Below are 24,580 nucleotides of genomic sequence, written 5' to 3' on the forward strand. Positions count from 1 at the left end.
GAGTGTGAGACGCTGAACACCACTGCTGTACTCTGTGCACTGGACAAGGAAGCATCTCTAGTGGCTGTCTGAGTGAAAAGGCAGTGTGTACAGTGCTAACACTACAGGGTCAGGCTTTAGACCCCAGAATCACTACATTAAGTATAGTGATATATACATATAGTGGTTCTGGTGACTATAGTGTCTCTTTAAGGACCAAGGCTCTTTAGAGATGCAACACATTTGTGGCCTTTTACACTCTTTTGCCATGTGTTCATTCTACCACAATTTCACCCTTACTGTTTAAGGGCACCCATGTATATAATTATTTAAAGGAAAATAGGGTTTTCTTTTGATACCTTATATGTATACATTAAACAATATTAAATACATGTAAATATGAATAACATTAAAAGATTAAGAAAACAAATTTTTACACGTGCAAATAAAGAAAAACAACTCAAAATAGATTCACTTGGGGCGGAGCTTACCTTCCAAGCGAGCCAGACGTCCATGGCGAGAGCTCCCACATCTAAAGCCCTGATTCTGGGCACTACGCCAGACCACCGGATCGTGCCAGCTGCGGACAACTATCCTCCAACTCAGGAGGAGATGCTGAATCCGGGAACACCTGACACAGGGCTCCCTGCCGCTAAAACGACCACACAGCAATCCGCGGCCTACACGGGTGGGAGCCGTAGAGAGACGGCCGCTCTTCCGGTTCTCAGGCTGAAGAGGGGACGACCGCTAATCGCTCCCACCCCCATGGACCGGAGGGGGTTATCCCGGTCCCTACCAGCAAGAGAGGCCACAAACGAAGACGAAACAGCAGATGCTGGCACACATTCCAGCGGCACAAAAGCAACGAGGCCCAAAATGGCGGACAAGCCTGGCTTCACTACATGCGGTCTGAATCCACCTCAACCTAGTGTGAAGGGCCCCACAGCACAATCGACAAAGAAGGCGACACAGGCACAACCTGCAACAAGCAGCACCCATGCTACCCCGCCCATGCACACCCAAGAGTTCTTCCACCAGCTCTGCACCAACCTGTGGATGAAATTCCGAGGCAAGGACCGACCATACGGGCTGGCAGTGCGAACAGCAGCAGCGAGGATCCGTCCAGCCACCCGACGCAAACTAAATGAGCACACACCACGAGCCCCCAGAGCAACCTCCCAAGGGAGACGACACCAGCGACCTAAATGGCGGGCAACGGCGACAGGCCCTGAGGGCGCTAAATCTCACACTCCCACATATCAGAGCGAGACCAACGGGCACGCACGACCTACCCGAGCCCCACACCGACCCACGGGAAGGAGAACCTCGACCCAAAGGAACACCAAGCAGAGCCTACTGGATCGCAACTCGCCAGGACCCACTGAAAAGCTGCATCAACCAACACGAGGGGCACACACTCTGTCACGAACAGGAGTCGGATGACATGGCGGGGACTTAGACCTAATACTAGGCATAGTAACCACTGTCACTAGCCATACATTCCCCACACGAACCCTCATGAACCTTAATCATTGCTACCCTGCCTAACACGCTCTATAAAAGATGTACTAGCCAAGTCTGCACATAGTTATGAATGTTGTACACACAATCTGCCTAGCATGTACTTTAATCACAGTTTAGCGTGTCACTTTATTTTGTACCTTTATAATCGACTAAGTTAGGGTCAATCCATACAGAATGTCTTGGCCAGCCTTAAGGGTTTTTCTTTTTGTTAAGCGACAATATAAGCGCTAGCTTGGATTAATACATTTTATATATTGTCTATGATAGCGCACCTAACGTAATGCAAGTGTAAGCTAGTTTAACTCTCAACTTATTCTCGAAGTGTGTAAACCTGTACAAACATCAACAAGTTGTCAAATCTGATGGTCAACCTAACAATGTCATGTCATATCGTGACAATACCTAAGCAACGTAAAGCCATACTGTTTATAACCCAAAAATGTGCTTGTTCTATCGGTGTACCTCTATGTTTAACTGTTTTAATGAACTGGAGGATTGCCTTTGGGTTACCTCACAAGCGAATGTTATAAGCTTACACACAATAAGCTTACACACAATAACAAAAATAAAGAATTTAAATAAAAATAAAAAAAATAGATTCACTAATTAATCCTGATTTTTAAAATGCCCAATATGTCTAGGATTTCAATTAGTATATAGGTTATTAAACAAATACTGCTAGCATTGAATTATGCTTTTAAAACTAAAATTTGGTATGTTGAGATTACAGCTTTTATAGTAGTATTTTGTATTGAACACAAAATCTAAAACCAATACAGAAAAGTATATATTTATAGAAAGTACATCACATCGGCTAATTAACTAAGAGCATTTTGACACTTTTCATTTAACCATTTTATTACAAACCTTGGTCAAAATATTTAAACAATCATGTTTTTTCTACACGTTTTTTATTTTGTGGAATTTTACAAAATAATCTCTATATTTGTATTCTGCTACTGAATTCAAGTTCAATGGTACCCTACAAGTATACCTTTTCTGCTAATCCAGTCCCTAATCCATCCCCTAATGTAACCTCTAATCCAATACTTAATCCTACCACAAACCCTTCCCATAATCCTAACCATAAACCAATCCATAGTCAGCCCATAATCCTACACATTATCTTGCCCCTAATCCAACCCATAATTCAACCCCTATTCCTACCCATAATACCATTATTATAAAATGGATAGGATTATGGGTAAAACCAGCACCGATCACTGGACAGAGGGGCATGCACGGAGACCTCACCAGGATCTTTTCAGACCCTTGACCCCCCCCTCATACTGGTGGCAGATTCAGAATCCCAGCAGCAGAGCAGCCGCATAGTTGCAGTGATTGAACATGATTTAAAGGGCACAAATTGCATTTCCTACCTTTCATTTTCATATAACTACATTGGATTTACTAATGTATTATGTGAAATGAATTTTAGCCAGATTGAAATATGCAATGTAAAAGATATGCATAAATATCTCACCTTTGCACACCAATGAGACTTCAGACCACCGTCCTTCAGCTGTGCAGAAAGATGTGTTTTGACCACTGCCTGCAGTGAAACCATGAGCACATATGTATGTTACCATGCTTCCAAACGTGCTGTTATATGGACTATCCATGATGGAACTGGATAACACTGGTGGGGATCCACAGTCAACAGCTTCAAAGATATAATGTTGTTACATTTAAAGCTAGATAGACAGACATAAAGGCAGATGGACAGACAGAAAAAAATATCTCTATACTGGCATGCTGAAATTAAATATACCGTGTGTGTGCATATATATATATATATATATATATATATATATATATATATGGGTAGATATATTTACTAATATATACAGTTTAATTAATCAGTTATTTTTGATGATTTCGGAACAGAAACATGAAACAGAAGGCCTAGAAGTCCTGTACTACTTTTACAGAGCAATGCAGTCTCCGCCATGCCTCATCAGCTGTACAGACAGAAGAGTTCTGACCTTCAGCAGCGTGGAACCCTGGAGAACATTCATTAGTTACTTGTCCTCCAAATAGTGTATTCCTTTCTCGTTGCATTTTAGAGTAGGGGAGAGCTGGTGTCAAAATCAGTCAACAGCTGTGTAGTTGGTTAAATATGTGTAGATATTGGTTTACCCTTAAAAGTGGTGAATAAGTCTATCACAAAGAGATAATTAGCTTACCAACTGTTAAACAGCCCCATTTTGTCACAGCACTGTTGATGCAGCATAGATAAGAGTTAACAAAGGGTTGGGATACTTTCATAGGGTAAGGGAATAAAGGAGATATCGATGCAATTACGAATAACTGAATTAGAAAACATATAATGAGATTTGGCCGATATGAATGGCTACCCAAATGGCAGTAGCCTAATATTTGGAGATAAGCAAAGGATTTGGACAAATAAATACCATTCAACTGTCATTTGGCAACTAATAGTATGAGATAGTAAAGACCACACAGCATACAAAATGTAATAAAACCCTTAATTGGACAATTCACCTTTGAAACACTAAAACATTGCAAATGTTCACCTTAAAATATAGGAGGTCACTGGCCGTTATAGACTTGGACAATACTAGTTCACACTTTAAAAATAATCTAATACCTATATATGAATGCTGTAACAGTAAGACAGGAGATCTGGCTGTTATTAGTTATGATACTATTCCAAACAATAGCAATATCTTAATTTTTATTCATTCACTTATCACATAAGTTCACACCTGTACAAAGAGCCTTGCTATGATCTTCTCGCCAGGGATCTGTACCATTGTGTAGCTTATATCCCTCTTTACAGTAACATTCATAGCTCCCCGGAATATTTTTACACCGACCGAAGTAGCCGCATACATCAGAGACAGCACACTCATCCACATCTGCAAATAATATGAGCTACATTAGGTGAATGCTACCTCTGTATATATTAGAAATTAAGACCATGTGAGAAATGATACTCTTTATATACTACCATACAACAACTTAAAAAAACACTGAGCACCATAACCACTACAACTGTAGGTATTATGGTGCTTGGAGTGTTGATTTTAAAAAAAAGTAACTTCTAACAATCAATATAACCTTTCATCATGACAGTTTCCAAAATTCAATAACTTTTAATATAGTATTGCAATTTTTTACCTGTGCACGTATAACTGTTATCATTTGCAGGAAAGGGCTCTTTGCCATTTTTGAGCACATACCCCTTCTCACAGTAACATTCAAAGCTCCCTGGAATATTTACACATTGGCTCTTATCACCACATATATTTGATACACTGCATTCATCAATATCTGTAATAAAATAACATGAAAAGAAATACTTTATTTTAATATTATTTTTTATTATTTATTTTATATTTTATTTAAACATATATATATATTTTGAGATAGCATATGAATAACAGGTATCCAAGTTACAGAAATCTTTATTATAATATTAAAAAGTAACAGCATACATGGGGAGAAAAAGTAGAAAAAAAGTCATGCCAATACAATATGTATTCACTATCTATATTTTCTCAAATACAATTTTTTTTTCTCTTGATAAGTAGATCTGTGTTCCTGAACAGTCTTACCATTTTCTTACCCATGCAAGATGATATATGGTTATTTTTTGGAAATGGAATGTCATCTCTGCTATTCTGTTCTTTAAATCCGTTGTTACAGTAACATTCATAACCTCCTGGCGTATTTTTACACAGGCTGTTATTTCCACAGATACTTGGTACCGTGCATTCATCGATATCTGAAAAGAAAAACAAATCAAGATGTCATATAAATATTTACGGTATAATAATCCTATTTTATTAATATCTTCTAGTACACCCACGAGGCAGACATTATACCCATGAACAATGTGAGGGGCCAATGAAATTGCTTTACAGAGCGAAAACAAATCAGTTGGCTATCTAATTACTATAGATCGCAAATAGTTTTATTATTCTACTTAATGGTGACCTCAGAAGTCTGAAAGTCTGAACGAACATCTAGCCTTCAGACCTTTGCAATTGGCTTATTATGCCAATGAGTCGTCATATTGGTATAAGCCTGTTTTCCTCCCTCGATTGATTCTCATGTAAATATGAAATCTGAGTGATTCGAATGGATAATGAATTAGAGAGCTCCCAATTAGATTATGAACTCATCCAGACAACACATGATCTGCACCGGGATCAAATATTGCCTTCAAAAAAGGGCAGAATACAGAAAACTTCATTATTTTTATTTTTTAAAAGTAATACACTTTTAAAGCAACCCAATAAAATTAGAAACAACAAAGATGGTTACTCAGAAAAGCCAGTGATTTATTGACTCATTAAAATAGAAGCGGAAAGGATCTTCAAGCAATAAAATTGTTTCTCAAAGCTAATAATTCAAATGATAAGCTCCCAGTTATTAACATAGATATATCATACTGAAGATCCCAGCGCTCTAAGAAGCTACTTTAAGAATATAAAACAGAAAACCAGGCAGATGAACATGATCTTTTAATTATAGGTATAGTTAAAGTGGTAATGTCAATTCCCAAATGGTGTTATTTTATAATTACAATCAGACCTGGACATGTCATTGGGTACATTGGGCTTAAAGCTGGTTGAAGAGATCAGAATATCTTCCCAACTGGTCCAATAAATAATGGTCCAGTGAACAGATCACATACGTCCAGGACCGTCATCCGGGGCTACATCTACTACACGTGTAAGGAAAACACGGAACCAAGCCCCCAATCCATGAGAAATACTTAAGCGGAACATAAGCAGGATATCTAAATATAAATATACGAGAAACTGAACATGCCTTTAATAGCAATGGAAGAAGACTATTCTTAGTCAAAACACGTCTGCTTTTATTAAAATAAATTTTGGTAGGGTAGAGTTCACATGTTGGACCATGTAGCACACTGTACTATTTTAACATCCTTAAGCCTTCTATTTTATATTTGTATTTTTAATAAATATATACCTTCTTACATGTTTGGATTATTTATCTGGCTACCTGGAATTGGAACAGGCAGTTTCTATAGAGCCTGATAAAGTCCTGTATATTGTGAGTGATAATCCTCTTATTTGTTAAACTGATATTGGGTTACAGATTACTCTTCTGCAAGTGGTTGCTAGGAGGACACATTAGTGCAAACGTTCCATCGAGATTTCCACGTGGATATAGCTGAGGGTGTGCTTTGCATTTGCCTCTGCTTCACAGGTCACATTTTCTCTTTTAGTATGTAGTGACTCATTACTTATTGAATAGCGTTAACAGATATGCAAAGAGTTTGGCCAACAATTGAACAAAGAGCTGTCCATAGAATTTCTCTTGTGACTCACATAAATCCCTATAGCATGTCTTGGTGACTATTTCCAGCACAAATCAGGGCAATGTGTAAAAAGTGCATCATGTTAGTTCTATAGAACGTCTAAAAATTAAAATAATATCATGCATGATGCATCTCCATGGCAAACACACAGGCTCTTTTTGTCACATCCGTTATAGATGATTAAGCCACATTTTTCTCAACAAAAAACCTTTTTGTCAACTTTCCGTTTTCGGGAGAAAAAAACATTTAAATTCTATGAAGATATCAACATTAAAGCATTACATTCAGTACATCAGCCTAAATGTAGTTCATCTGTAACTACTCCCGATCCTATTTCAGATTTTCCCCATGGAAAAGACTATGTTCAATTGATTGTGGCTAAGCATCCCATTTAGTATTATTAACACAGGTGCAAATAACAAGCTAACACCTTCTTCATTTACTGAATAGTATTAATGGAGTGCATGGGGAACTGAAAGCACAGACATTAAAAATAAAATGTATTTATGATAAAAGAGCATTGCATTGCTCTAAAGCTTCCATTCTATGCCGTGTGACAATTAACATTTTATGAAGAAATATTAAAAATACAGATTAAAGCAGCACTAGAGGAAAAACATGTTTTTTACATAAAAAGTGTGTAACATCAGCATGATCTGCTAGTAAAAGAAACAAATATATTTATATATTTTTCTTATCTTTAAGTATATCCGTGTATTATTACTTGGGATCAGTCTGTGTTAAATTTAAGTGGACCCCAGGTATTTCAGATGTTAAACAGCTGATAGATTATCAGACACAAATATCATCCAGAGGAAATATTCACTTAAAGGAAAAGACACTGCTATACATATTCCATAATCTTTGCACATATGTGGTTTATGAGTTTTTTCATATTTATGCACTGACAGCTATATAATACAATACAACATTGGGGGGTATGGAATCAGGATGGGTGAGTGGCCTACTAGCACAAGTTGCATCACTGGAATATCTGTCACTAGAGATAATGTGTGGACTGCAACAACACCATTACTGGAGTCTGCAGCTACCACATGGCAAACCTCATCCTGCCACTTCTAATCTCTATAGACACCAGAACCACTACATTAAGCTGTGTGTGTGTGTGCGCCTGCTAGTGAGTGGGCTTGCTTGCATGTGTGTGTGTGTGCCTGCTACTGAGTGAGCTTGTGTTTTTATGCCAATGACCTTATGTATATCAGTGAGATTGTTTGTCTATGAGGCTGTGTATCAATGAGCTTGTGTCACTTGTCTGTGTCTGCATGTGAGTATGCTTACTGTATAATTAAATGTTTTACTCTGAAAGGACCAATATTTTATATTAGAAAAAGCAATATATATATTACTCAATTATCTGGGGTGGCAAGACATAGTCTTACATATTACATGCAACAATATATGGCGCAATGACTTATGGGGCTGGCATAGATTTTTTTCCAGGGCTGCTTTGTATCCCCAGTCCGGCTCTGCTTCTGCTGTGTTGTTTGTAAGAGGAGCAGCTTGTATTGTGTCCTTTAAGTGACATGAATCATACACCTAGTTTGCAGAAACGTCTAGTTTTTCATAAAATTGTTTTTTTTTAAATCGCTTTCAGTTTGTAGATTGTTCAGACAGTTTGAGGTACTAGACTCTGTCCAAGAAAACAACATATGAACAAGATTCTCAGAAAAAGATTGCCTGTTAACCAAGAAAAACCTAAACATGATAGCAATTTCAATGATCCTTCCTTGTGAAATATTTTAAATATTCTTAAAATAAATACTTAATATTTTTAAAATTTATAAATAGAACTCTGAATTTGTCCAGACCACAGCTATGCTATATCAATGGTATAATAAAGGGATACCTTAATATAAATCATAATAACGCATGGTAGCTAGTTGTTGAATAGTAAGAAGATATCTGGTGACATCTATTGGTCATATGAGAGAACCACAATTTCAGTCACAAACTGTTGAGGAGCATATATTTCATGTGACCTGAATAAAATGGAAATCTATGCGTACTACAGGAAGTGTGCTAATCCTTGAAATACTTTTCCTAACAAATAACCAGTATCCAAAATAGTGTATAGTCTTAGAATATGGGCAGAATAAACATCACAATCACTTAATTGGCTTAATGATGTGTACAAGAAACATTGACGGAACACTATATTCACCAGAACAACTACAGCTTAATGTATTTGATCCAGTGAGTATAGTCAGTATCTGCAGACATTTTTATGTAAACACTGTCTTTTCATAGAAAAGGCAGGGTTTAAATTACAGCCTAGGAACACCTCTAGTGGCCATTCCTCAGATGGCCACCAGAGGTGCTTCCTAGGTCAGTACTGCATAGAGGTGCTGAACTTTCCCATAGAGATGCATTGATTTAATGCATCTCTATGAGGAGATGCTGATTGGCGCAGAACAGCGTTTTGCCGCGCATGTGCATTAGCCTCCCAATGCTTTACTATGGGAATGCATTGGATTGGTTGAGATTATCAATTCTGATCATCACAGTCAGGGAGGTAGAGTGGGGGCAGTGCTGTAGTAAAGGTAAGATTGTACCCTATTTAGGGGGGGGGGGCATCTAAATAGTGTTTTCTACATTATAGGGTCAGAAAAACACATTTGTATTCCTGACCCTATAGTGTTTTTTTAATTAATGGTTCCTCATTAATAAAGTAAACCAATAAAAGAATAAACATTTTAACTGAAATGCAATGCTGTAAAATCAGTAATATAACTAATAGACAAGTGAAAAATCCATTGGAACACTTTAAAGAAATAAACACATTGCAATGCCCCATGTAATATAGGGTGTTAATTATACACTTGTCACTTATTAGCAACATCAGTGCCTTAGGCATTGCTCATGCTAAAATTACTTTAACCTTTGATGTGATGGCAAACCTCTCAAAGGTGAAAATGATTTAGTTGTTAACCTTCTGATAAATAGGCTTGGTTTTTGACAATAATGTATGCTGGCTTTTGCAGAGTTATCAGCAGAAAAATGGATTGTGACATGAGGAATGGTCACGCTGATGACTGTTGTGTGATACTGGCTGAAAGTTTAAGTTTATTGATGCCTGCAATGTAGGCAGTGTTTTAAAGGCACTCATAACCTACTTATCTATAGCTGCTGTGAAAATTAAGATGTTTCACTTCCTCCTTACCGGGCTAACAGGTTTTTAGGTGTGCCTAATAATCATTAACACCATCTATGAAGACAGACAAGCAGTGCCTTTTTAAGACATTGTCATAAATTCAACTTTCAGTTTAAGTCCCTCTGAATACATACATAAATCCAAAGGAGCATAATATATGTAATAATTATAATCAGCTGTACAGATTTCAAAGTGATAAATTATAATACGTTGATGCCTAAGGCCCGAGGTAACATATCTCTAATCATGGTTTGATACAGTTATAATGATGAATGGTTTTATTTACTCATTTCTTACAGCCTTTGCATTGGGAATCATAACATAACGAGAAGAATAAAATAAATTGTATGATTTGTTCATTTGTTTTATAACAATATATTCTAATAAAATATAAACATCATGTGATTAAAGAAAGGCGAATTGTCACGCGCCAATGTATACAACTGCAAGATGTATTGTCATTTTAATAATGTGGCACTATTAATTTATTTAATTTTAGTTTGAGCACATTTTTATTTTAGCTGTGTATTTCATTAGTCTATGTTCTGGATATTACAATTTAATAGGTCCAGAGCTGCTCTCAGAAATCTGTGAACCCTTAAAAGGCCCAATCATCCTGTAGTGTCAAGATTAGTCTTTGCTTAAGGATTACATTTCCCATAATGCCCAGTGACTGTGTGACTGAACATCATAGCAATGGACTATAAAAAAAACAAAAGGTACCACTAGGGATCTAAATAACTGTGCCTGAGACTCCAAGTAGGGCTAACCCACAACAATACATTTAGATTACAAAATAGACAAATAGGCCCAAAAAAAGGGCATATGAGTTAAAAAATTGAGATCCCTCCAGTAGATAAAATAATGGTAGAACAACTTTATTAGAATATGCAACTATTAGAAAAAATTGTATAAGAGACTATATATATATATATACACACACACACACACACACACACACACACACACACACACACACACACACACACACACACACACACACACATTAAAAAGCCATAAGGCTGTGGTAGATGATGGGGGTTAGGCACTGTGGGTTTAAATTTGAGAAGATACAAGTAAACCAACCATTTCACAGAAGGAGCAATTCACCAGGGTCTTAGACAGGGATAACCCCTGATGCCACAAAGAGCCAGACAAAAAGTCTCATAAAAATAGATTTTAAACTTATTTATAAAATACTACCACTAAAGACTGCTCTTCTGGTGATATACCAGAAGTGACCTGGTTAGTTATTATTTGTGGATTAAGCTATCTGTGATGATGAGCTTTAAGCCTTTTTCTAGAAAAATTATACAGCCTCGTTCCCCCTTCCCAACCCAAAAATGCATTATGCTCCGTATCCACACAACCATATCTCCCATCCTTGAAACCAAACACCCCTTCTCCATGCCCAAAGCCATATCCCTTCTCCTCAAACCTAAAGTTTCATTCCCCAGAGTCAAAGGTGCTCTCTCCAGACCTTATGTTTTATTCCACCTCTCTTTTTCCAAAGTCCCATTTTCCATTTTCAGTTAGATTCCCTGTCTACTGCCCAGCAAAAATACTTTGTACTATTGTTATATGAGGTTTGTGTGTGTGAGAAAGAAAATGTTTTGGGTTAGAGGGCAGAATTATAAAATTGTATCGCTCTCAGTAAGCACCTATCCCATACACACAGTGACTTTCTGTTAGCCTAACTGTCAATTGTCTGGGATATAATCCTACAGTGGCCTCCATGTGATCTTTGTTTTCCTCCGTTGAGTGTAAAGCAATGAAGCACTAAACATATGTGTGGTGTTTTTGCTCCATTATTGAGTGCGCTTGCTTGGTTATCCTACCATCATTGAGCAGATTGTACTAGGTTATGGGCAGGGGCATCACTCGGGCACGCAAGAGGGGTCCATGGCCCCCTCTACATAAGCTTTGCTCTGCCTTGTGCCCCCCAAATTAAGGCGCTTTATCAAGTTCTGGCCTTAGGGGTGAGCTCACAGAGGTCCAGCTACCCAGGTGGAGGACTTCACTACTCGGGATTATTAAAAAAATAAAAAATAAACACACATTGCGGTGTGGTGAAGCTTACTGTGCACCGGGGTGGGGCTAAATGATATGGGGCGGTGCTAAAAGCACCCAGAAGACATGCTGGCCGGGGGTAACTGCTGCACAGGAAGGGGGAAGCAGAAAGGAGTCCCTGCTTCCCCAACATCCAGACTCTAACAGCTGCACTCACTGTCTCCACTCCTCCCTTCCAGCTCATAATGGACAGAGGTAACTGTGTGTTTGACTGTAACTCTGTGTGTGGCTGTCTGCATGTATCTGACTGAAACTGTGTGTCTGTCTGCTTCTGTGTGTTTGGCTGTCTGCTTCTGTGTATGTGCGACTCTCTGCCTCCGTGTGTGCGGCTGTCTGCCTCTGTGTGACTGTAACTGTGTGTGTTACTATCTGCCTGTGTGTGTGTGTGTGTGTGTATGTGTGTGTGTGTGTGGCTGTCTGCCACTGTGTGTGTGTGACTGTCTGCCTGTATGTGTGTGGCGGTCTGCCTCTGTGTGTGTGTGTCACTGTAACTGTGTGTGTGTGACTGTAGGCCTGTGTGTGTGTGTGTGATTTTTGGCACAGGGAGCCTAAAGCCAACCCTGGCTGTATGTATCCCAAAATACATGCATTGATGTCCATGGTGCTTTCTCCTGTCATGGAGGAAGCAGTTTATGGACCCCTGAGGGGGGCGGCTGTGAGCACATCAGAGGTGGCGAGGGAGCTGTAATCCTCCTGCTCTGCTTCCTAGTGCGCCATCTACTGATGCCAGAAGCCAGAATATGACATCGTATTCTGGTTCCCTGCATCAGTAAACGGCCCACAAGGGAGCAGAGGGATTACAGCTCCCTAGCCGCCTTTGATATGCTTATAGCCGCCCGCCTCACAGCAGCCCCACTGGACTCCAGGGACAGATCAACTCCAGCTCTGCCAAAGGTAGGGAGGCTGGGTGGACAAATTAAAAAAGTAATATTAGTAATTTGTGAGTGTGTGTGGGAGAATGTGTGTGTGTGTGTACGTCAGTGAATGTGTGAGTGTGTGTGTGTGTGTGTGTCTGTCTGTCTGTGAATGTCTGTCACATCAGTGAGAGTCTGTGTTTTCTTTAAATGTTTGTGTGCCTGTCAGTGTGTGTCTGTCAGTGAATATGTGTATCAGTGAGTGTGACATTACCTACCTGGCTGAGACTGCAGTTTGCAGAGGGATTAAGGGTGCGTGTGTGTATACATACACACACACACATATATATATATATATATATATATATATATATACACACATAAATACAGTTGCAAGAAAAAGTATGTGAACCCTTTAGAATGATATGGATTTCTCCACAAATTGGCCATAAAATGTGATCTGGTCATCATCTAAGTCACAACAATAGACAATCACAGTCTGCTTAAACTAATAACACACAAAGAATGAAATGTTGCCATGTTTTTATTGAACACACCATGTAAAAATTCACAGTGCAGGTGGAAAAAGTATGTGAACCCCTAGACTAACGACATCTCCAAGAGCTAATTGGAGTGAGATGTCAGCCAACTGGAGTCCAATCAATGAGATGAGATTGGAGGTGCTGGTTACAGCTGCCCTGCCCTATAAAAAACACACACCAGTTCTGGGTTTGTTTTTTACAAGAAGCATTGCCTGATGTGAATGATGCCTCGCACAAAAGAGCTCTCAGAATTGTTTAAGAACAGATTAAGAATTGTTGACTTGCATAAAGCTGGAAAGGGTTATAAAAGTATCTCCAAAAGCCTTGCTGTTCATCAGTCCACGGTAAGACAAATTGTCTATAAATGGAGAACGTTCAGCACTGCTTCTACTCTCCCTAGGAGTGGCCGTCCTGTAAAGATGACTGCAAGAGCACAGTGCAGACTGCTCAATGAGGTGAAGAAGAAACCTAGAGTGTCAGCTAAAGACTTACAAAAGTCACTGGCAAATGCTAACATCGCTGTTAGCGAATCTACAATACGTAAAACACTAAACAAGAATGGATTTCATGGGAGGATATCACAGAGGAAGCGACTGCTGTCCAAACAAAACATTGCTGCACGTTTACAGTTTGCACAAGAGCTCCTGGATGTTCCACAGCAGTACTGGCAAAATATTCTGTGGACAGATGAAACCAAAGTTGAGTTGTTTGGAAGAAACACACAACACTATGTGTGGCGAAAAAGAGGCACAGCACACCAACATCAAAACCTCATCCCAACTGTGAAGTATGGTGGTGGGGGCATCATGGTTTGGGGCTGCTTTGCTGCGTCAGGGCCTGGACGGATTGCTATCATCGAAGGAAAAATGAATTCCCAAGTTTATCAAGACATTTTGCAGGAGAACTTAAAGGGACACTATAGTCACCTGAACAACTTTAGCTTAATGAAGCAGTTTTGGTGTATAGAACATGCCCCTGCAGCCTCACTGCTCATTTCTCTGCCATTTAGGAGTTAAATCCCTTTGTTTATGAACCCTAGTCACACCTCCCTGCATGTGACTTGCACAGCCTTCCATAAACACTTCCTGTAAAGAGAGCCCTATTTAGGCTTTCTTTATTGCAAGTTCTGTTTAATTAAGATTTTCTTATCCCCTGCTATGTTAATAGCTTGCTAGACCCTGCATGAGCTTCCTGTATGTGATTAAAGTTCAATTTAGAGATTGAGATACAATTATTTAAGGTAAATTACATCTGTTTGAAAGTGAAACCAGTTTTTTTTTTCATGCAGGCTCTGTCAATCATAGCCAGGGGAGGTGTGGCTAGGTCTGCATAAACAGAAACAAAGTGATTTAACTCCTAAATGACAGTGAATTGGGGGCGGGGCCGGACCGCCGAGCTGGACGGACGCAAGACAGACCAGCTCCAGCAAAACTTGAGCCTTTCAGCAATTCAACTGAAGCTTTCGCCAAAAATTCCGGCCAGCAACGGCGGCCCTCGATGGGCATAGTGCACCGGACCCGGGGAGAGGCTAGCTCGCCGAGTTTTAGTCCCCTGGGAGGGAAATCTGAAATTGAGGCCTACTCGGGCGGTGAGTGGAGCGGACGGCCGCCGCCCCGCTATCCCGCCGAACGGCGCCCAGACTGGGGCCTAGGCCCTCGAGGAACCGGCTCCGTTCCCCCCCCTCTGGACCGGGGGGGTGATCCCGGTCCTCACCCCGAAACCCTGACCGACATGACTGGGACTGGGGCCTTGCGGAACTGCCAGAGGCAGAATTTAAAATGGCGGAGGACACGCACCTACCTTTAAGATCCCAGCGGGAGAAACACACCCCACACACGCCGCATCTAAAGAGGCTCAACAGCTCTACGGGATCAGCCACCCACAAGCTCCAGACGTATACCCGCAATATGCCGTCCTACTGGGACACTCACTTACCTCGAGGAATCCTCTTTAAGCTCTCGGTTCCGGTAAGGAGAGGGATCAGCAACCAGCGGTGGGGAAAATGGCACAGCGCACCAAGACTGCATCTACCTGACCGGCAGAACACATTAGCCCCCACTCTGCAACACATCTCCTTATGGACACTCACAGGCACCACATGCAGCACTGTCTACCCAGCCCACAGATGCCGCAACAGGAGCAGACCACAAGACAACAGCGGGAACAAGCTGACTCCATGGAAGGCAGGACTTTCAAGACACAAAGGGACTTTACTCTCCCTAGTATAACCATGACGAAATATTACCTGTCTTCATGTGCTAAATGCATCCATGTGTAGCTATAAGTGGCTAGGGGTTGATGGTGTATCTTTCAGGCCTTACCTAATGCATCCATGTGTAGCTAAGGGGCGTAAGGGGTGATTATCGTATATACTTAAGCATGTACCTAACTAACCTAAGCAATTACCTGCATGTAACCGTATACTCATTACTTGATATTATGCTAGCAATTACTAAGCGTTATAAGACTCATCTACTAAAACAAAAAATGTGCCAGTTACTCGTATGCCACTAATATGTTCACGACTTTACGAATACTTCGCTTGTCAGAGCTGCTGTGGCTATGCAAGCAATGCTGTAACCTCCTATGCACAACAAAAATAAAAAATTCCAAAAAAAATAAATGACAGTGAATTGAGCAGTGAAATTGCAGGGGAATGATCTATACACTAAAACTGCTTTATTTAGCTAAAGTAATTTAGGGGACTATAGTGTTCTTTTAAAGGGACACTCCAGGCACCCAGACCACTACTGCCCATTGGAGTGGTCTGGGTGCCAACTCCCACTACCCTTAACCCTGCAACTGTAAATATTGCAGTTTTCATAAACTGCAATATTTACATTGCAGGGTTAACTCCTCCTCTAGTGTCTGTCTGTCTTTCTGTCTTCATATCCTCAAGTTCCCAAGGGACATCAGCGCAGGAGACAGGTAAGTAACTGAAGGGGTTTTAACCCCTTCAGCAACATGGGATGGGGGTGGGAGAGAGAGGGGACCTGAAGTGCCAGGAAAACGGCTTGTTTTCCTGGCACTGGAGAGTCCCTTTAAAGATGGGAGAAATGCAGCAATTATGGAACTGTAGAGGCATGCTGTAGAGAACTTGATATGAAGACAGACAGACAGATAGATGCATTCATATCATCAAGATAAGTTCTCTGTAGAGGTAGCAATAAACAAAGGCACATTAGATAACTCTGAATAGTGCAGAATGAAGTAATTTGCAAAAATTGCACCATGTATTGCATATAAATATGATATGACTAGGTTTCAGATTTCAAAAGTATCACAAACCATTTAAGATGCCTTACACTCCCCTCGATCATAATTGTGGCTTAATGCTATGAAAGAGGAAATGGATTCACTAAGAGAGAATGACACATTCACCTTGACCACTTTACCAGAAGATACATTTTCAATGAGGGGGATGAGGCAGGGGTTGATGGGATTATACAATAAAGAACAAAAAACATGGAACAGAAATGTAAAAGACCAGATATGTTGGTAAATGTTGTGATCAAGTTAAGGGAAATGATTACAAAAAAATATTCTCTTTAACAGCAAACATTACATCAGTGCGAATCTTAATGCAACTAGTTGCACAATATGACTTTTTTCTTCCTCAAATAGATGTGTAAACAGCTTATTTACCTGCTACAATTGATTGTGAAATATATGTAGAGCAGCAAGATGGTATTGAAGCCAAGTTCAATCAGAGTGAAAAACTAGTTATTAAGTTGAACAAGTAATGATATGGTTTGAAACAGACAGACATTGGAACAAAGTACTACGTGAGTAACGTGACCATTTAAGTGAAAATGAGTTTGAACAGAATTCTGCAGATCACTGCATTTACACCATACAGAATGGATATGAAAAGGTGATACTGATAATATGGGTAGATGACCTCATTGTACCTGTCAGTAGTGAAACACTGCTCGAAGATGTGAAAAAAATGCTTACAGCCAAATTCAAGCTGAAAGACCTTAGAAGAATCAAATATATTCGAACAAAGTGTAGCTCTAGAAAAGATGAACTGAAAGAGATACATATCAAAGATTTTGGAAAGGTTTGGCATGGTGTGTTGTAAATCCAGAGCAACTCCATGTGAACAAAGGCTAGGTAAAAATGTTACAATAACCCTGTGGATATAAAGAAGTATCAAGATATTATAGGCAGTTTACTATATGTAATAACCCATTTCAAGTTGGGTAATCAGATAAGACCCACATGATCATAAAGTTTAATATATATAAGCAATTAACTTGGGGTGATAAAAGAAGAAGGCAAATTAGATTTCTGCTTCATAGGATAGGCACAAGGCTATCCTAGCTATATGATAAGGCCAGGAACTGATGGAAGTATTTAGAAAATTGGGAAGACTAGATGGGTCGAATGGTTCTTATTTGCCGTCATAGTCTATGTTTCATAACCTTACACTGTCTGGAGGCTTGAGTCTCTCACTTATTGTATTTTTACAAAGGAGCTCCCTTGGCTATGTTAGTTGGATTTACCCAAACACGTGTGGTCTATTATATCCTCTAAAATATATGGTTGCTAGGATGGGGTTAGGCCTGTTACTTTTGATGGCGAGGGTAAATAGGAAACCACAAGTTTATCAGTTTTTTTAAATCTAAACTTACTTTCCGCCTTTATACAGTTACTCCCTCTAGCATGTAAGCTCAGTGAGCAGGGCCCTCACCCATCTGTTCCTGTGCATCAAACATGTCTGGTTACAATTACATGTTTGTTAGGCCACCCACTGTAAAGCGCTGCGGAATTTGTTGGTGCTATATAAATAATAATAATAATTAATTAGCATTGGTAAAAAGAAAAAGGCACTAGAAAAAGTGCAGTGGCGGGCTACAAAATTAATAAAAGGAATGGAACATAACAAATTTAAACCTATTTAGTTTAGAAAAATGTCGCCTAAGAGGGGATATAACATTATACAAATATATTCGGGGCCAATACAAACCATTGTGTGGAAATCTATTCACAAACCGGATTTTACAAAGGACACGAGGCCATGCGTTTAGACTGGAAGAAAGAAGATTTCGTCTAAGGCAAAGGAAAGGTTTTTTTTACTGTAGGAACAATCAGGATGTGGAATCTCTGCCTGAAAAAGTGGTTTTATCAGAGTCCATACAGATGTTCAAACAGCTACTAGATGCATACTTGCAAAAACAGAATATTCAAGGATATAATCTTTCAATGTAGGGTAATAACTGCTCGATCCAAGGATAAATCTCACTGCCATTCTGGGGTCAAGAAGGATTTTTTTTCCCTAGCTTGTTGCAAAATTGTGCTTCAAACTGGGTTTGTTTGCCTTCTTTTGGATCAACAGCAAAAAAACAAATGTGAGGAAGGCTGAACTTGATGGACGCAAGTTTCTTTTCAGCCATGTAGCGGTGCTCGGCCGGAGTGATAGGAAGGTGCACACTCAGTGTGCACTTCCTGTCAGTCCGGCCGGGTACAGGAAACTGAAAGTCCGCACGGAACAGGAGTTTCTGTTTCCTGTGCCCGGCCGGACTGACAGGAAGTGCACACTGAGTGTGCACCTTCCTATCACTCCGTCCGGGCAACGCGGACCGCAGAGCAGCTCGGCCACGCTGGAGAGGGGGGGAATTACTGAAGGAGGGGGAGGGAGTAACTGAAGGAGGGGGGAAGTAACTGGAGGGGGGGTGACAGAAGGGGGGAGTGACAGAAGAAGGGGGGAGTAACAGAAGGAGGGGGGAGTAACAGAAGGAGGGGGGAGTAACAGAAGGAGGGGGAGTAACAGAAGGAGCGGGGTAACAGAAGGGGGGGAGTAACAGAAGGAGGGGGGAGTAACAGAAGGAGGGGTAGTAACAGAAGGAGCGGGGTAACAGAAGGGGGGAGTAACAGAAGGAGGGGGGAGTAACTGAAGGGGGGAGTAACTGAAGGAGGGGGGTAACTGAAGGAGGGGGTTAACTGAAGGAGGGGTTAACTGAAGGGGGGGTAACTGAAGGAGAGGGGAGTAAGTGAAGGAGGGGGGAGAAACTGAAGGAGGGGGAGGGAGTAACTGAAGGAGGGGGAGGGAGTAACTGAAGGAGGGGGGAGTAACTGAAGGACGAGGGGGAAGTAACTGGAGGGGGGAGTGACAGAAGGAGGGGGGAGTAACAGAAGGAGGGAGTGAGTAACAGAAGGATGGGGGAGTAAGAAGAACAAAAGGGGAGTAAGAAGAACACAAGGAGGAGGGGAGAGAGTAAGGGTGAGGAGAAGGGGAGATAAGGAGAAGGGGGGACTGAGAAGAACACAGGAAGGGTGGGTGGTGAGGAGAACACAGGGATGGGGGAGGTGAGGTGGACACAGGGAGGAGAGGGGGTAAGAAGAACACAGGGAGGGGGAGGTGAGGAGAACACAGGGAGGAGAGGGGTAAGAAGAACACAGGGAGGGGGAGGTGGGGAGAACACAGGGAGGTGTGAGGTGAGGAGAACACAGGGAGGGGGGAGGTGAGAAGAACACAGGGAGGGGGAGGTGAGGAGAACACAGGGAGGGGGGAGGTAAGAAGAACACATGGAGGGGGAGGAGAGAAGAACATATGGAGGGTGGAGGGGGGATGAGAAGAGCACAGGGAGGGTGAGTGAGTGTGAGAAGAGACTGCTAGGGGAGGGTGGGGGAGAGGAGAGACCACTAAGGGGCAGGGGAGAGCTCTAAGGGACAGAAGGGACAGCTCTATAGGACAGGGTGCAAGACAGAAGCTCTTTCACACTATGCGCACACACACACAATGCATCCCTATACATACACAGAAACACACTATGCATCCCTTCACACACAGAAACACAACATGCTTCCTTTACACACAGAGAAACACACAATGCATCCATTACACACACACAATGCAACCCTTACACACAAAGACAATGCATCCTTTGCACACATACACAGAAACACACAATGCAAACCCTTACACACACATGCAAACACACACACTGCTTTTTTTACATACACACCGAAACACAATGCATCTCTTACACACACATACAGACACACTCCTTGCATCCCTTATGCATACAAACACAGATTCACGCAATGCATCCCTTACACACAACCAGAAACACACAATACATCCCTTATACACAAATACACACTGCTTCTACTACACACAAACACACTGCATCACCTACACAAACTGGTATCCCTATACACTACATACCATAAGCACACATATTAGAGCCTCTACAATAACACATAACACATCCCCTACACACTCCACTCCCTGTGAGCGAACTCATGGGTGGGTGGAATATATGAGTGGGCCTTGTGGACATACTCCAGACCTTGAGCTGTGTAAGGGGCCCCCAAAAAATGGAGCTGCTTCCAATTCTCCCAGAGCATTGAATTTTGTGACCATAGTTGCAAACAGCCTCCAGAGATCCTGTTCTGCACTAGACCAGTGGAGCCAAACTGCAGCCCATCATCATCCTCATCTGGTTGTAAGTAGGCAATCTAGTATATTATTAGTGACACTAATCTATAATTTACCTCACATTAAAGGGACACTATAGTCCCCAGAACCACTTCAGCTTAATGAAGTAGTTCTTGTGTCTATAGCTGGTCCCTGCAGGCTTTTTAATGTAAACACACACTGTGTGCAGCACTGGCGTTAGTTCATATGGCCGATCATATGGGTGGGGAATTGTGATGTCACATGGAGGGCGGCAAATTCAGCTGTTCCCCATGCAGCCACAGGTGCCGCTGTGCCGGGAGCCTACAGAGCAGCGCATGGGAGAGAGAGAGGAGGAGGCATGATTTAATCTTACAACAAATCCAGTAAGCAAATCTTTATAAATTTGGGGGGATCAGCTCTGTTTCCACAGTTTATTGGTGTTTACTCTGATGTCTGTATTAATATTGAGGGATGTCTAAGTAGTAACATCAGTGTGTGTCAGCAGGGCCAGCCGTTGGGGTGTGCACGCTGTGCAGTCACGCAGGGTGCCATGACAACAGAGGCGCCCGGCGGCCAACACAGCTCACAAGTTGGGGACACCAGCATATTTAATTTAAACGATTCGCTGGTGGTCATAGGCGTGCGCAGCCTATTGCATTATGGTGTTCACCCTAAAGCACAAGCACACGCGGCGTGTATATATATATATATATATATATATATATATATATATATATATATATGCCGCGTGTGCTTGTGCTTTAGGGTGCACACCCTAATGCAATAGGCTGCGCACGCCTATGACCACCAGCGAATCGTTTAAATTGAATGTGCACCCTAAAGCACAAGCACACGCGGCGCGTATATATATATATATATATATATATATACGCCGCGTGTGCTTGTGCTTTAGGGTGCACACCCTAATGCAATAGGCTGCGCACGCCTATGACCACCAGCGAATCGTTTAAATTGAATATACTGGTGTCCCCAACTTGTGAGCTGTGTTGGCCGCCGGGCGCCTCTGTTGTCATGGCACCCTGCGTGACTGCACAGCGTGCACACCCCAACGGCTGGCCCTGCTGACACACACACTGACGTTACTACTTAGACATATATATATGTAAATGTATGTATGTATATATGTATATATACACATATATACACACACAGACACAAAGCTGTGTGTGTGCTGTGTGAGGGTGCTGTTAGTGTGATGTGTGTGTGAGGGTGCTGGTAGTGTACTATGTGGGTGAGGGTGTTTGTGTGTGCGTGCTTGTGAGGGTGCTGTGAATGTACTGTGTGTCAAGGTGCTGTTTGTGTGTGTGTGTGTGCACTTGTGAGGGTGCTGTAAATGTACTGTGTGTGAGGGTGATGTTTGTGTGTGAGGGTACTGGTAGTGTGCTGTGTGTGTTTGTTAGGGTCCTGTTTGTGTTTGTGAGGGTACTGTTAGTGTGCTGTGTGAGTGTGAGAGTGCTGTTTGTGTAATGTGTGTGAGAGTGCTGTGTGTTTGTGAGGGTGCTGTGTGTGTGGGTGCTGTATGTGTGTGTGGGTGCTGTGCATGTGTGTGGGTGCTGTGTATGTGTGTGGGTGCTGTGTATGTGTGTGGGTGCTGTGTGTGGGTGCTGTGTATGTGTGTGGGTGCTGTGTATGTGTGTGGGTGCTGTATGTGTGTGGGTGCTGTGTATGTGTGTGGGTGCTGTGTATGTGTGTGGGTGCTGTGTATGTGTGTGGGTGCTGTGTATGTCTGTGGGTGCTGTGTATGTCTGTGGGTGCTGTGTGTGGGTGCTGTGTATATGTGTGTGTGGGTGATTGTGGGGGGTGGAGGTACATTACTCAATATCCCCCCCTCCCTTCTTACTTTATGTAGGGAGGGGGGATCTTTCCTTGCTGCTTTCCCTGGTGGTCCAGTGGAGGTGGGGGCAGATCAGTTATCCCCCCTCCCTTCTTACCTTATGCCTGGGAGGGGGATCCTGCTGCCGCCATCCATCCCTGGTGGTCCAGTGGAGAGTGAACTCTAGCCCCGCAGGGCTAGAGTTCACTCACGCGAGATCTGAGCGTTGCCGCGGCAACGCTCAGATCTCGCGAGAGGAACCCGGCGGAGCTGCTGGCAATAGCTCCGCCGGTCCTCTCCTGCCTCCCTCACTGCCTGTGAGCCGGTGAGGGGAGGCTGAGAGCAGAGCCGGCGCTCGGATAGCGCCGGCTCTGCATGGACCGACAGGGGGGATCCTGAGATCTCCCCTGCCGGTCTCAATACATCGGCGTGCCGCGGGGATTAGGGTGTGCCCAGGCACACCCGGCACACCCCGTGCGCACGCCTATGCTGGTGGTCCACTTGTGCACACCAGCAGTAGGTGCAGTCAGATTATATCCTCCCCCTCGTGGTTTCGGTGCTCAGTTAGTAAGTCAGAGCACAGGCTCAGAGATTCTCAGCCTGCGCTCTGACAACATTGAAAGTCAGAGCCGTGAAGGAGCGGGTATGGCAAACAGCTACTGATTGGCATAACACCAATATCCGTTATAAAACCAGGAAAAGGTGGGCATGAATGGTGAACTGATTTGGTGGTGCAATGGGCCACTTGACTGGTTTTGACCCCCAGGCCTAAGGCTGCCAGCCCTCCCCTGTTCGGCAGTATAGCTTTATTCTAACAAAAGGCAGCCAAACAATTTATGTTTGCCATATTGCTCACTACTACCCAATTAAAAAGTAATGGGTTCACTTTACCAACCTCATTTACAGAATGTGCAAACACTGTTTGTTTTTTTCAAAAGTAAAAAAAAAATGTATCTTCATCTGTTTTGTGATACTCTACTTTTTAACAAAACACATTCTCTAAGTGCTTGGTTTTTCAGTTATTTTTCAAAGCTAAAAATGGTGCAAAACTATGGTTGGCTTCTGTTTATTCCATGAGATTAACAAATATGTTTCTGTGCTGTCACCCATTGTCGAAGGGAAATGAGATTATGATAAGGTTGAGATAAGGCTCAGGGAAATCCAAAATAAACACTTAAATTAAATGAATGTTTTTATGAAGACAAAGAACTATTATCTTACAGCAGGCTCCATATTTTAAAGAACATGAAAAATGAAGAATACTAAGTGGATATCATTAAATACTTTGTCATAATGGGAATAGCTGTCATAATGCCAGTAAACATCTGAACAAAATACAATAATAACTAGTATTATTAGTTATATAATAAAATTATAATAGTAGTATTATTAACTTTTTTTACATTTTTTTCTTTACTTTTTTATTTCATATGTCTTGCTCCCCCTCTTTTTTTTTTTTTTTTTTTTAAATCCAACCACCTAATCTTCCCCTCCTACATCTTCACTTTCCCCTATAGACATTTTCTTCATTGGGTTTTTTAATGGATATTTTTCCCTCAAGCCTGGTGTAAAGGATCCTGCTATCCGTGCAGCGCTGATCCTTGTAGCGTCTCCCGAAATCCAAGCTGAAAAGAGTGAAGTAGTTATTATAGCTCCCAGTTCCCCAAACATGAGTCGAGACTTCATGAAGGGGTAAAACAAATGTGTTTATTGATGGCCAAAATCAGCCCTTTTATGATGGTCTCCCAGCAAGGGAACTCCCACATGGGACCTTGTGGAAGACTAACAAAATATGCAGAACCAATCAGTATACAGTACAATTCTTATACACACCCACAGGAAGAGTGTAACCCCTCCTCTGTATCCTGGAGATAATT

At 41.7% G+C, this 24,580-nt stretch overlaps 1 protein-coding gene across 1 annotated transcript in view; it reads right to left on the minus strand.

Moving 5' to 3' along the window:
- Nucleotides 1-24,580, minus strand: part of SUSD1 (sushi domain containing 1) — a 141,768-nt gene that overhangs the window by 80,597 nt on the left and 36,591 nt on the right. Inside the window, exons 4-7 of the mRNA XM_063457260.1 lie at nucleotides 5,096-5,254; nucleotides 4,648-4,800; nucleotides 4,233-4,385; nucleotides 2,987-3,166 (exon numbers count right to left, since the gene is read on the minus strand). Coding sequence (XP_063313330.1) covers nucleotides 2,987-3,166; nucleotides 4,233-4,385; nucleotides 4,648-4,800; nucleotides 5,096-5,254 — 645 coding nt within the window. The remainder of the gene's footprint in view (nucleotides 1-2,986; nucleotides 3,167-4,232; nucleotides 4,386-4,647; nucleotides 4,801-5,095; nucleotides 5,255-24,580) is intronic.

The sequence above is a fragment of the Pelobates fuscus genome, chromosome 5 (assembly GCF_036172605.1).
Source record: "Pelobates fuscus isolate aPelFus1 chromosome 5, aPelFus1.pri, whole genome shotgun sequence".
Taxonomy (NCBI): Eukaryota; Metazoa; Chordata; class Amphibia; order Anura; family Pelobatidae; genus Pelobates; species Pelobates fuscus.